This window comes from Gigantopelta aegis, chromosome 8, assembly GCF_016097555.1.
Source record: "Gigantopelta aegis isolate Gae_Host chromosome 8, Gae_host_genome, whole genome shotgun sequence".
Classification (NCBI taxonomy): Eukaryota; Metazoa; Mollusca; class Gastropoda; order Neomphalida; family Peltospiridae; genus Gigantopelta; species Gigantopelta aegis.
In genome coordinates, this window is record NC_054706.1 from 9,035,052 (window position 1) to 9,049,910 (window position 14,859).

General features: G+C 39.2%; 2 protein-coding genes across 2 annotated transcripts in view; both read left to right on the forward strand.

The window, feature by feature from the left end:
* The first annotated feature begins 2,122 nt into the window (after positions 1-2,122).
* LOC121379964 lies at positions 2,123-4,915 on the forward strand. The gene is made up of 2 exons (XM_041508663.1): positions 2,123-2,343; positions 3,170-4,915. Exons 1-2 carry the CDS (start codon positions 2,278-2,280, stop codon positions 4,064-4,066), a joined length of 963 nt encoding a protein of 320 aa, XP_041364597.1. The 5' UTR covers positions 2,123-2,277; the 3' UTR covers positions 4,067-4,915.
* The window catches only part of LOC121378727, a 77,441-nt gene continuing 66,714 nt past the window's right edge, over positions 4,133-14,859 (forward strand). Inside the window, exons 1-2 of the mRNA XM_041507013.1 lie at positions 4,133-4,565; positions 13,076-13,298. Coding sequence (XP_041362947.1) covers positions 4,133-4,565; positions 13,076-13,298 — 656 coding nt within the window. The remainder of the gene's footprint in view (positions 4,566-13,075; positions 13,299-14,859) is intronic.

Below are 14,859 nucleotides of genomic sequence, written 5' to 3' on the forward strand. Positions count from 1 at the left end.
TAGTCGGGCCTGGGTCTCTACAGCGCCACTCTTCCTGGGTGGGGGTGGCATCGCTGGAATCCCGGGGGTTGAAGTAGTCGGAGTTGTTGGTGGCGACTCCATCTGGGCCTGGTTAGGGACCGTGTCCGCCACTGGCGAGTCGACGACTGTATCCTGCAAAGCTGGATCAGCTGGCCTCGCTGGTATTGACTTGGGCTTGGGGGGTTCAACGGGAAAAGTCGCCGCCGGTAGTTGAGCTACCGGTTTTGACCTCCCCCGGTCCGCCCCTGGCGCGTCCGTCTTCCTCCTCCTTCTCCTCCTAGTTGGTTTCTTTACCGGGTCGCCGTACACCAAAGTCACGGTTGCCCGTGACCCGGTGTACGCGACGCGGTATTCCAGTAACGTCCCGTATGAAGCAATGAGTCCCCCCAGGTGGGGGGGGGGGGGGGGGGGGGGGGTTAGCTCGAGAGAGCAGGCACACACGTCCTGCTTCATCTTTGCTAGATTTCGGAATGCAAGAATCGAAGTGCGACAAATCGGATGTTTATTGCGCGAACTGTGCACGAGAAAACAAACCGAACCAAAATTATAACGGTCACGTGATATACCAACGTCTGTGACATTGAAATGGAAATATCCCCTCTAAAAATAGATTGGACCTGGCTTGCTTAACGGTTTTTTCTCGACAACACGTTTTGTGAAAAAATGCAAAAAATGCATTTCGTGGTTTTACAAACATCAGGATTACCAAAAAGCACTTCAGGTGAATGGAAATGTGTATTCTAAATAATAAAATGTAAGTAAAGTGCAATTTTATTTGTGAAAAATGGGGTTTAATAGCGAAAAACAACGCCGTAATGGTTAACAAATAAACGTAACTAGGGTGTGTCCCTTTAATGGTTTTGGAATGGTGGATATATGATAGAAAGTTGTAAGAACGGTAGGCAATAGCCTGCCTACGTGGTTGGGGGAAAAACCCACGATTTAGCTGGACATTATTTTGTTCTTTTTTATTCTTCCATTATTTTTTTTTACTACCAACTGCGGAATTTCGTAGATTTTTATTATTTACTTTCATTTTTAGCCGTTCTACGCTTTAGTCACATACATGCTCACAATTAGGTCGGGAATAATAGAGTGGATATACCGATCGGTGCTTTACGACAATACAAATTTAGAAAAAGGAATGGTGTATAGTGCACGAGCGCCACCTGTCAGAACAAGCAGATAACGCTGTTTACAGGTCGGCTATTTTTATTTTGCATAATTCTGCACAAAATATTAAGTTAAATTTTTATTGTGTACGAAGCCAAAACAAGGGTCCAAAAAGTGACTATCGTCGACCTTACTGTCCGAACCAAAATGTTAACAACTACGAAAAAGTACTCCTACCTTTAATTACCGTTACATTTCCACCAAATTTTGTCCACACACAATTTGTGAAAAAACCATTACAGTGACACAGGTTCCACATATGAGACTGTAACGATGTCGCCAGTATCGACTTCGCTGAGATAGCATAGGGCAAAATACATGCAATTTTCTACCGTCTGCCATTTTTAAAATTTTTATGGAATACTCTTCAAGAAGGGTGAAAGCCTCCAAAGTATGTGGCATAATTAATATAAAATCAATGATCTCTAGTGGTATCATTAAAAAATATTTTTAAAAAAAGAGAGTAATAAAATCAATATGACGTCATCACGTTTGCTTTTATATCACAACCTGTTATGACGTTGTTAGATTAAGTCATATCCTTTCACCCCTCTTGAAGAATATTCCATAAAAAGTTAAAATGGCAGCCGGCACAAAATTACATGCTTTTTGCCCAATGCGATCTCAGCGAAGTCGATATAGGTGACATGGTTATCATCTAGTATGTGGAATCTGTGTCAATGTAATGAAAAGGTCATGGAAAATGCCTCGAAACAGTCATGGAATTTCGTTAGTGAATGAGTGCTCCGCAAGGCTCAATGGGTAGGTTCAAACCACTTGCACCGACCAGTGATTCATAACTGGTTCAACAAAGGCCATGGTTGGTGCAATCCTGCCTGTGGGAAGCGCAAATACAATATCTCTTGCTGCCTGTCGTAAAAGAGTAGCCTATGTGGCGACGGCGGGTTTCCTCTAAAAAAAAAGTTTCTATAATGCTAGCTACGGCCCTGGAATGACCATATGTTTGACGTCCAATAGCCGATAATAAGATAAAAAACCAATGTGCTCTAGTGGCGTCGTTAAATAAAACAAACCTTTTTTTGTATTGGTGTTTTAGGTAGTTTTATTCTATTCTTTTTCAGGATGGACACTTTCTTGCGCAAACGAGGGGTTGATGACCGAACAGTCGATAAGCTGAAAGAGGATAAGGTGTGTGTGTGTGTGTGTGTGTGTGTGTGTGTGTGTGTGTCTCTCTCTCTCTGTCTGTCTCTGTCTGTCTGTCTGTCTGTCTCTCTCTGTCTCTCTCTCTCTCTCTCTCTCTCTCTCTCTCTCTCTCTCTCTCTCTCTCTCTGTGTGTGTGTGTGTCTCTCTCTCTCTCTCTCTCTCTCTCTCTCTCTCTCTCTCTCTCTCTCTCTCTCTCTCTCTCTCTCTCTCTCTCTCTCTCTCTCTCTCTCTCTCTCTCTCTCTCTCTGTGTGTGTGTGTGTGTGTGTGTGTGTGTGTTTGTGTGTGTGTACATAGCATCACCAAAGTATATATTCAATTTATAAAAAGATAACAAAATAATATTGAATGTTATACTTTACCTTGTGAAATACGCATTACAAGAACTTTACAGTAACTCCATTATGAATGTGAAGGGATCACCATGTTACAAACTAGACAACTTGTGACCAGTAAGAGGAATTTACAGAATGTCGTCCACAGGAGGGGTGTATACACCAAATACTGATTAAACTGAACATAGTGAAAGTTACTACCATAATTGATATATCCACACATTTTGATAATGTTCTGATCAGTTGATTCGAATGGAGCTCCATACTTATTCTTTAAATGAGAGTTTACACCTTCTCTTGAAGGTTGAAAAAAATATATGATTATGGATGAAACGTAATGTTTGGGGTGTTATGTTTAACATTATGATATGTTGCAGTTTGTTATGTTTACCATTATGATATGTTGCAGTTTGTTACCATGACGTACATGATGAAAGAAAAAGTATTCTCTAGGTGGTGGTGCTTTTGTTTTTTTCAGATTGACGAGGATGTAGCACGGCTAATGGATGATGAACAACTAACACAGTATCTATCAAAACCTGGGGATATTATAGCATTCAGACATTTTTTAAAACCATCCGTCCCGGACCAAACTCGTATCAGGAAGCACAGTTTGATGGAACAACTGAGGTCCCGATTGGAAATGCACGACCGTAATCCAGATGCTCCGCAATCCAGTGTAAAGTTGGCTCGCTATAACGCTATGAAAAACACCCATGTCACTGAGCTGGGCTGGATGCACTACAACGAAAAAAGACACCAGTATGTCCAAGTTAGAACCAAAAAAGGAGGTGGGACGCGCTCCATATCATTGGATAAGAAATCCACCAAAACTGACATTATAACAGAAGCAAAGAAACTATTCTTTCCTGGAGATGAATCAAGCCTTGGGTCACTTAAAGATATGGAAATTGAATTAACAGATTTCAAGTGCCTTCCTATGGATATGACCACAACGCTTGGGGAAATTATAGATGTTGCTAAGATGCGAAAGTTGCGCTTCTGTCTGAGAACGAAGAACACGCAGCCCAACGTTGATAATGGTGGAGTCCTGAGGGACATTATTTGTGAATTTTGGGAAAGGTTTTATGAACAATGTACTTTGGGTTCGGACATAAAAGTCCCATGCTTACGACATGACTTCGAAGTACAAGATAGGGAGGCCATCGCTCATGTGTTTGTACTTGGGTGGATTCTACAGCGAAATATCCCAGTCAGACTGGCTCCCAGCTTTCTCAAATATTGTTTGTATGGCTTGGACCCATACAAGAACAACTCAGGAATAATCGAGGAGTTTCTCGGGTTTGTACCGCACAGTGAACGCATAATCCTGCAGGTCGCTCTATCAGACTTCGACAAAGTTGACAACGAATAATTACTTGATGTTCTGACTAATCACGAATGTAAGGTTTTAGTGACCAAGGATAATATCTTTACTACAATGGGGCAGATCGCAAGCAAAGAGTTGGTGCAAGAACCATCATTCATTAAAGATGTTTTTTTCAACACACTAATTGGGTATGAACTGGACATCGACTTATGTAAAGTGCTAGACCGACTCAAACCAACGACAAAGCGAGTCCTATCTCTTCTTGACTGCGAAGATGAAAATGCTCCTTCATTCTGCTACCTGAAACGTTACATTCGTAAACTAAACAATGTGTCTCTTGGAGCTTTCCTTCGCTTCACTACACCATCTGATCTGTTGCTCTCCGGTGTGAATGATAACTATTACCGTCTGACTGTCCGTATGGTTGACCTAGATGGGCTTGCTCGCAGACCAATCGCGCATACATGCGGGAGAGTCCTCGAACTACCCCAAAAGTACGAAAGCTTTCCACAGTTCAGGGCTGAATTCAATGCAATCTTGTGTAGTAATATTTGTGTTATGGACATTCATTAAGATGATTTTGACAAGTATGGTGTCGGTAAACGTGCTCCGATTCTGTGTGTGGACATGTACAGACTCGTGTCGCTTGGTATTCCCAGCCAGTTTTGTTTTCTTCTTTTAATTTCTATAATTTGATTTGTAATCAGTGTGATTACTATGTCTGAGTTTGTGACAACTGATATTCGTTATCTTAGTTTACATACGAGTATGAGAAAGTAGCGGACATTCGTTCTGTCAGTTTACATACATAAAAGTATTTTTGATCTGTCAGTTTACATGCATACTAGTATTAAAATGAAGATATTGTAATCTTATAATAAATACTTTTTCATAAATCTGTATTTATTGTATGTTTATAATGAGAAGTCCATCCTGATCACGACGTCGATAAGTAAAAGTCAGGTCGATAAGTTAAAATCAAATTAATGAGATGAATTTTGATTTTGTCCAGGGAAGTGTATTGGTATAATTGTTAACAAAAACACATCAACGATCATTAATCTGCTTTTCCACGACTGAGTGAAAATGATGTCAAATAACAGCAGTGTACTGTATGTACATAGAAAACACACTCATGCATGTGTGTATACATTTTGTACACATTGTGTATAGTGTATTTATCTCGCAATCACATTGGCAAGATATGACAAGATAAATCTGTATATTTTTGGTCAGACTAGATTTTTAATAAACATACTCTTAAAATCATTTGTTTAAGTACAGTTAATACAAACAACTTTAACTTTTGCGATAACGATACAAAACTTGTATATTTATTTATGAATCGGAGTTTAGAAACGCTGTTTGAATGTGACAATGTAGCTAGCGTCTTGCTAGGTTGACGATAGTCTATTTGCGTACACAAAAATGGAATAAATAATGATTTTCCTACTATTCCCGTAGGATTGCAGGATAAAAGAAATAACTGGTTACTGTCTTAAACGGCTATATCCTGCTCAGGTCGAATGGCGAATGCAGCTCGACAGAGCCTCGACAAATACCGATTAACATAGACTGTTGATATTTTCCATATTACAAAAACATTCGTGACGAATCCTCTGTATGTAGCCTACATGGTATGTACATGGTGTATACTATATGTACTTTGGTTATACAATATGCATTTAGTGTATTGAAAATACAATATGTACACCGTATACACTAATTACATTTAGCATATTCTAAGAACCTCGAGTGTTCATCAAGTACATTATACATATAATGTGTATACAATAAGTATATCGAGTATACATTTAGTATATTGAAAATACTCATTATATAGTTTATTCATTTCTGTGTGTAGGCCATCGGTCCATATACAACAGTTTATACATAATAGTTTACAATATATAAGAACAGTAAATAAAAAATGCATTAACTAACAGCTAGCAAGTAGCGGATCTATATTTAAGTGCTAGTTTAACATACATTATGCAATTCATAAGAATGTATGTATCATTAAAGTTCAATAATTTACTAAATTTTACAATATCTGAAAGATTTTGATACTTAGGAATGTATACTAGTATATTTCGCAAGTCAGTATACGCTTTACAAGCAAACATAAAATGCAAAACGTCTTCAATACAATTGTTACTACATATTTTAAAATATACTCGGCGTCACTATTGAAGGGTCACTCATATTGTCAGTACTACATGTTAACGATGCCCATCCAGCACACTAATTATGAAAGAAGGAATGTATGGCCTTCGTGGCTTAGGCCCAGAGTGAGGTTTCCTAAGTAGCATTTGGATTTCAATATGAGTACGGTAATGGTACTTCCGGTTAGAGGCCACAGCAAAATGGTAAAAGTTATGCAAACGCATGTACCTACTATCACCCCAACAAATGGGTTGCCTCAACGCACCCATGTCTGAAATTCCGTATGTTGTGCCCGTGCAATGCGTTCTCACCATGGGTATAAAAGTGTGCATGATTGCCATCCACATTTTCACGCATACTTAAGTTGAAAAAATATATATAAATCAGGCCTTTCCCAGCATTTTTAAAAGGCGTTTACATTTTTATCATCAGTTTAACACAAATAAAGCCAAAATGTGTAGGGTAGTGGGTTGAAAACGATTACGTGTTTGCCTTCAATCCAGCAAATCATTTTGAAACAACTGATTTAGATTTACACGCAGTCAAAGCGCTTACTTTACGGACTAAGGCGTATCAGCCGGCTACGCCTTATGGCCCTGGGGAAACCACACACACACACACAGTCAGTCCTCGTTACAACGACCACGTTCGTCCCGGGGTTACGTTGTCGTTATATCGAAATTGCCATTATAAAAGTTTCTTTTGTTTAATGACACCACTAGAGCACATTGATTTATTAATCTTCCGCTATGTGATATCAAACATTTGGTAATTTTGACAGATAGTCTTAGAGAGGAAACCCGTTACATTTTTTCATTAGTAGCAAAGGGATCTTTTATATGCACCATCCCACAGACAGGTTAGCACATACCACGGCCTTTGATATACCAGTCGTTGTGCACTGGCTGGAATGAGATATAGCCCAATGGGCCCACCTACAGCGCCGATTCCACACCGACCGCCCAGCAAGCGAGCGCTTTACCACTAGGCTATATCTCGCCCCAACTTGTCTTTATATTGTAACGAGTATCTCATGTGTCAATATAACGTAACAAAATAATGATTAATAATAACTGAAGGCTGGATAACACTTAAATAATTAATGCATTGCAATTATTATTAGAAAAAACCCACAAATACACGTATAAATATCTTTAAAAAAACAACAAACAAAAAAACAAAAAAACACCATTAAATATATTATTATTAATCAAGGCAAATCGCTGTCAATCTAATCATTCCTTAGTTAAAGACATCTACGATTGGTACCTTCTTCGATTACAAAATGTCATAAAAATAGTAGACTTGTTTGTTCGAAGTTAATCCTTTAATTGAATGACTAAAGGTTTATTTTCAAAAGCAATACACGTCTACCGATTTAACCTACATCGGTAACTTGGACATCATCATGTGACACTGTCGGCTCGCGAGAAGATGAATGCACCTAGTAGTCAGGGGCGGATTATGGGGGGTTCCCAGTTACACGGACCCCCTCAGGCTAAAAAACAATAGCCCCACCACGTAGATCTAAATTAATGTCCACGTAAAATGTATAATTTCAAATTATAAACATTTACATATTGTTTCGGAACACACACACACACACACACACACACCCCTCCCTTACCTAAAGCATAATCCGCCCCTGAGTAGGTTCCAGTAACGAGCCACTCTCGGTATTCTAAATTCAAAACCTTATGTAGCTCCCTCTTTTTAACGTTCGACGGTCCGTTCCAAATTGCGCCTAATTTCTTTAATTAAAACTGCGCACCTTTTCCCGTTGGCATTAATCCTACGGGACATTCCAAATTCTATAGCACCAAACCACCCTCCGCCTGCTATCGACCCCGGTCATGCTGCTGGTGCTCCCTTGCACCTGCCAGTGCAGGCGGTCCCTCCTACAACCCAACCCACCTCTTCCCTGTTCTGCCCAAGACAGGCGTGCGCTACAACAGCTTGCTCTGAATGTGCACGTTAAACACTCTGACCTGACCTGACCTGACCTGACCAGACCTGACACACACACACACACGCACGCACGCACGCACGCACGCACGCACGCACGCACGCACACAGTATTACTATCTGTCCCGTCTAATAACCAAGTGTTGATGTAACCATATGTTAGACATCAAATAGCCGCGGTTTAAAATGTGCTGAGGTGCTGCCAACAAACGTTTCATTCCTTGGTCTACTAAAGTAGAAACCCTCTGCCCCACATACGCTATGTCTACCAGTTAACAGCAATGGATTCCAGATGCATTTCCCCCATATAGGGCGGTACATACCCCATTTCTTTTATATACCATTAACTAGAGCACGGAAACCCCGTGTCCACGGAGAACGATCAATCCTATATAGGCACGGATTTTCTGGAGAAGCCATCCACGGCACCATCGATATGCCACATAAAATTTGGCCCTGGGTTCATATACTTTCGTCGCTGCATGCGTCTTCCTTTTCGTTTCTTTACACCTTCTGGGTTAATAATATGCAACAGTATCCTTACAGTGTCTTGACTAACAACTAATGATTTAATAATATCGCTGTAATATTTTCTCCGATAAAGTCCATATTTCCGAGTAATCCTCTTCAGTGTACGCAAACCCATAGTGTAACCATGGAAATTGTCCAGACACTGTAAAATTTCTTGATGTTTGAATCCGAGGCGAAAGTACTTCACAACGAGTACATCTCTGTAGTCATCCATTGTAGTCCGTTGCTTTTGAGATATAACCGGAATGCATTATATATTGACGTGTCTTGATATTATCGAGATATAAGTCGATATAATCGAGTTATAAGTCGATGTTATCGAATTATAAGTCGATGTTATCGAATTATAAGTCGATATTATCGAGTTATAAGTCGATATTATCGAGATCTAAGTCGATATTATCGAGTTATAAGTCGATATTATCGAGATGTAAGTCGATATTATCGAGTTATAAGTCGGGAAATTGAAGAAAAAAAATTCTTTCAGTGGCCCTTCTGTATTTACAAAACGTTGTTTGTATTTAAATGCATATTGTAGATCTTGGCCATAATACAGTACTACCATCTTTGTTTTGTTAATCTTTAGTTTTAGGTTCCACTTAGTAGTGTATTCATTTAGGGTGTCTAGCATATTTTGTAATTCGCCTGAACTTTCAGTAAACAGTCATCAGCATGCGTGAACTTAGATTAAATATTAAAGGGACATTCCTGAGTTTGCTGCATTATAAAATGTTTCCGATTAATAAAATACTTCTACGATTAAACTTACATATTAAATATATTTTCTTGTTTAGAATATCAGTGTCTGTATATTCAATGTGTTTTTGGTCGTCTTAATATTTGTAAGAAGCCCAAACTGGATTTTGTACGAAAAAAAATATTTTAGGAAATAAAATTAAATTTACGCTAGTACAAATATTAAAACGATGAGAAACACGTTTAATATACAGCCTCTAATACGTTATGCAAGACAATATATTTGATATGTAATTACAATCGTTAAAAAGTCTCTGTTATGCCCTTCGCAGACGAGCGTTTTTTAACGCATGCGTCTGCGTTAAATAACGCAGACTCAACGCAGACGGATGAGTCTCGTGTGCGCCTACCTGCGATGCGTTCCTGCGGTCCACTGACGATTTCTTTTATTAATTAATTTATTTATACAAAGATGAGCAGTTGGAAATTATTTGTGTTGAAACATTTACATGTTAATCATTTTTGATGGTCGGGTCTGTTTTCACAGTTCTATTCATCACTGAAACCAATAATTGTTAATTTCGTTATATACATATATATAGACAGATGATTGGTCAATATAAAAATGTGAACGCAACGCAGACGCAAGTAGGCGCACACGTGCATTTTTAGACGGATGCAGCAGGAGACGGATGCGTTTGTGCGTCTAAAATCAAACATGTTTGATATTTGAAAAATCGACGCAGCGCTAAAAAACGCAATGCAGAGGGGGTCGCACACGATGCGTTTTTACTGCGTTCATACGGATGCTTTTTTTAACGGAAGATGCATGCGTTAAAAAACGCTCGTCTGCGCCGGGCATTAGTCGATAACACTTAAAAATTGCAGCAAACTCGGGAATGTCCTTTTAAGGTATGTTTATACACAAAGCGAACACGACCACGACCACGACCACGACCGCGAAAGCGACGTTTGCTTTGGATTGCTGAAAGGTAATTTGAATGAAGGCGCTTATACAGACTGCGACTACGAATGCGGCTGGATTTAGGTTCGTGCGGAAAGTCGCCTTTAGAGCGATTTTTTTTTACCAATGGTCGCACGAACTATTTATTATTAGCCAATTCGAGCTTTTTCTTGAACCACGTGACGCTTGGTATTTATGACACCTGTTTTAAAATTAACGTTTGTTGACCCCATGGAACAAATATTGTATTGCCAGAGTTGGGGCCCTGGTATTACTACCTTACAATCATTTCATACGTCAAAACATCGTACATAAGTGAAGAGTACCGACACATTTTGGTGGAGTGTAAGTATTTGAAAGAAACTCGAAAAGATATATTTGGCCAACGTAATGTAATGGAATCATTTCGATTCCATCCAGAATTTGTTTTACAATTTTTACTTGATACTGACTTTTACTCTAAATTTTAATTTGATCTATCTGTGATATTTGTATTTTTACACACTTCTTTACATTGTGTTTTAATTTGATCTATCTGTGATATTTGTATTTTTACACACTTCTTTACACTGGTTTTATTTGCTTTGAATTTTTATATTGAAGTTGATCGTCACTTCATGTTTTGACTTTACCATAGTTTGACACCCAACAGCCGATGTATTTTTCATGCTGGGGTGTCGTTAAAGTTACAGTGTCTGGTTACCATATAATAATATCATGCACAAATATGAAATACAAGTTCAACTGCACTTTTAAAAAAATTGTGTGTGTTCGCTATGAACGGAGAACGTCAAAAGTATACGCTCGGTTCGTCGCCTGTGCGGCCATTGCTCGGCAAACCACAGACGACAGCCTGTTGTCCATTTCAGTTAACAGGTGCGTTTGCGGATTTTAAATTGTAGGGTTCGTCTCAAAAAATAAAAAATGCGTCAATATCTATGTATGTAATAGTCAAACCAGATATACATATAATACGTAGATATTCATACATCAATTATTATACATACTAGCCAGTGCCAGGTTTGCTCATTGTTTCATGCACGTAAGAGGGATCGATCACGTAGCTTGTAGGCCCCACGCATATAGTCAGTTAAAGAGTGTTCTTTTTAGAGAATGTCTGATAGCCGAGAATGTATCGTAGCAAGCCTGCAAGGTGCGGGTGATTCGGCGCCAAGGGATCGAGTCCCAGCAATGTCATAAGACAATTTGTGAGGCCGGAAAAGGATATCAATTATCCCCTGCGCCATATATACTCTGCCAAAAATGAAACGCATAGCCAAAATATTCATGGAATTATTTCTTTAATACAAAGTGGCATAATTTCGTTATTTATGATCGTATCACAATCAAATTTGACATGAGTATGTGACAATGTTCTTTCTATGGACTGACGGCAGTGCAGGCGTTTTCGTCACCAAACAGCGTCGCACGATGGCGCTGAAATCAGTACCTTGTGTGGCCACCAGCAGCAGCAATCACTGCGCGACATCTTATTGGCATAGACTGAATGAGTCTCTGAATCCGGGCACGTGGAATTCTAACCCATTCTTCCTGCAGTGCATGTGACAGTTGCGGAAACGTTTGAGTCTCCGGGTCACGCTGGCGTACACGTCTGTAGAGTTCGTCCCATAGATGTTCAATGGGGTTGAGATCTGTCGATCTTGATGGCCATGACAGCGCATTAATGTTCTCATTCTGTAGGAAATCCATTGTTACACGTGCCGTATGCGGCCTGGCATTGTCCTGCTGAAAGAATTCTCTCTGTCGATCCAAAATGGGAAGCATGTGACGGCGAAGAATGTCATCCCGGTAGCGTACAGCTGTCAGGTTACCTTGTACGAACACAAGTTCACTTCTGCCGGTGTACAAGATGGCTCTTCACATCATGACACTCCCTCCACCGAATCTGTCAACTTGGGTGACGCAGTTGTTGGCAAAACGTTCATTGCAGCTCTGTAAACACGTTATCGTCCATCACGTCGCTGTAGAAGGAAACGTGACTCGTCGCTGAACCATACTCGCCGCCAGTGTCCCAAGTTCCACCCCTGTACATTTGTGCACCAGCGAACACGTAAATCATATAAATGTCGATGTTGACGTCGCAGGACGGGGCCAACAGTATCCTAGCCCGTAAACCAGCTTCTCGAAGTCGGTTCCGAATGGTTTGTGCAGACACCCTTCTTAAACCAAGTATGCGTCCAGTTTTGTTCGTTGCTGTGGCAGTTCGGTGACACAAGTCTTGTAACTCGTCTACGTCGAAATGGAAATGAGACATCATTGCGAGCATTGCAGCTTTAAATACCCATCACTACCCCAATCTTTTCCCCGAGTTTCATGTGCATTCGCCAAAATCTGACCATTTCACACCGATTTCCTGCAATTGTTGCACAACGTGCCACAACGTGCGTTAAATTTGTTTTAGGGTGCATTTGGGCATGCTGTCCCATTCCAGAAACATTAACAAACATGGTCATTCAGCAACATTGTACAAAAACACGTTATTTTGTAAGATCAAACACTTTTCTTCTTTCCCTATCACCTATTCGTTTCTTTTTTGACAGAGTATATATATTGGAAACCCATCAGATATATACAAACAACACGTGCATTCAGATGAACACACGTATTTCATGTTTGCTTTTTGGACGTGACTATCCGCAAGGTTTCCCGCGTGTTGAATCATCTCGTCTGCTGGATCACAGTCACATTTTTTATTGTTTGTTTTATTTCAGTCTGCAGTTACCAGAAACGTTTTCCGCGCGTTGAATCAGCTCGTCTAACTGACCAGTTCGAGTTACTGAATGACACGACTCTCATGGAATGTGCAGTGAAGTGTGGCAGGAAAATCACGTGTTTGGCTTTCAATGTGAACGTCAACGCACGGCAGTGTGAGCTGATCGTCAATCCAAGTTTTAGTGATTCGAAGCAGAGTGACCCACAGTGGGATTACTATGGGTCGGACTTGTGCTAGACTCGCGAGCCGAAAACAAAAGACGAGACAAAACAGAAACAGAACTGTATTACACAACTACATAATTCGAGAAACATATAACACACCATTGTGTATTGACAGAATATGGGGATTATATTATTAGATATATGTATACATGAATAGTAATAGTCATTGTAAATAATACATAATAGAGTTCCGGTCTCCTTTTAAGCTTACTGCATTTAATTGTCATTTTGAAAATTAATTTACATAATTTCTTGCGGTTATTTTATTGTCTGTCATTTGTTTTTAAATTTCACCATTCTAGGTTTAACATAACAATATGGCTTTGGCAAGCTTTTACGGGAGTGATTCGTGTATGCGTGTTTGTTAGAATTACCAAATGTTTGACATCCAAAAGCCGATGACTAACAAATCAATGTGCTCTAGTGGTGTCGTTAAACAAAACAAACTTTTCATTTGTATTTATTTGTGTGTTACAATCTGAATCAACTATAATAATAATACCATTAGTTTGAGATTACAATAAATACAAAACAACAAACCGCAAAAAAAACCCCACCAAAACCCCGTGACATGAAGTGTATCCAGACAAAATAAAGTATTTACACTCGGATCCTTACACAACGGCATAGGGGGAATGTATACGTAAACAATTTGTATTATACACGTGACATTTCGCAATGAAAAAAAATCATCAGAATTTTCCTCTCGGGTATTGATGTAAAACAAATAATCATTGTTTTTGAAAACCAGTCAACCAGACTCACTATCATTGATAAACATAAACATAAATAATAATAATAATAATAATAATAATAATAATAATACGTGTAGATATAGAATAGTAGTGGGGTAAATATTTAATGTATTTAACATGTCATTAAGCAACATAGAAATATAGTTGCAAGTGGGCTGGGGACTGGCCAACAGGCATTAGCCTATATTAAGGCCTTTCCCAACATTTTACAATATGAATATTTTACAAGCAATATAATAAAACATAACAATTATAACCTGTTCCAAATTTACTAACAAAAAGGTGAAATAGAAGGAAGAAAATGTAAAGAAGATGAAAGGTTATTATTTTTCCTAATATATATTATTTATAACGTGACAGTTGAAATAGAATAAAGTGAACATGTGTCAAAAACGGTTTCTATTGATAATTATCTCCTGGAGAGATTTGTATAACACTATCTTCTTGGACACTAAGGTCACCAATCAGTAAAATGTAACAGTCCATGGGCAAGATTGGGTTAGTGGTAAACAAGGATGATAAACCAATGCTGAAAATGGTTGCTGGACATTCTATGTGAGTAACGTTTTTTAATTTATATATACTCTTCAAAAGAAGAAACGCAAAACCACATTGTCGTAACATTTGGAGAATTGATTTAATTATTGAATGGTGAGTCCGATAATTACCAAATGTTGCAGGATTGTTCACAATTCACTCTAGTCCATTGTGAGTAAGTGATAGGACACACCACCAAGGTCAAGGTCATCAGGAGTCAATACCGGGTGTGGCCTCCGCGTGTGTTGACAACTGCCTGGCACCGC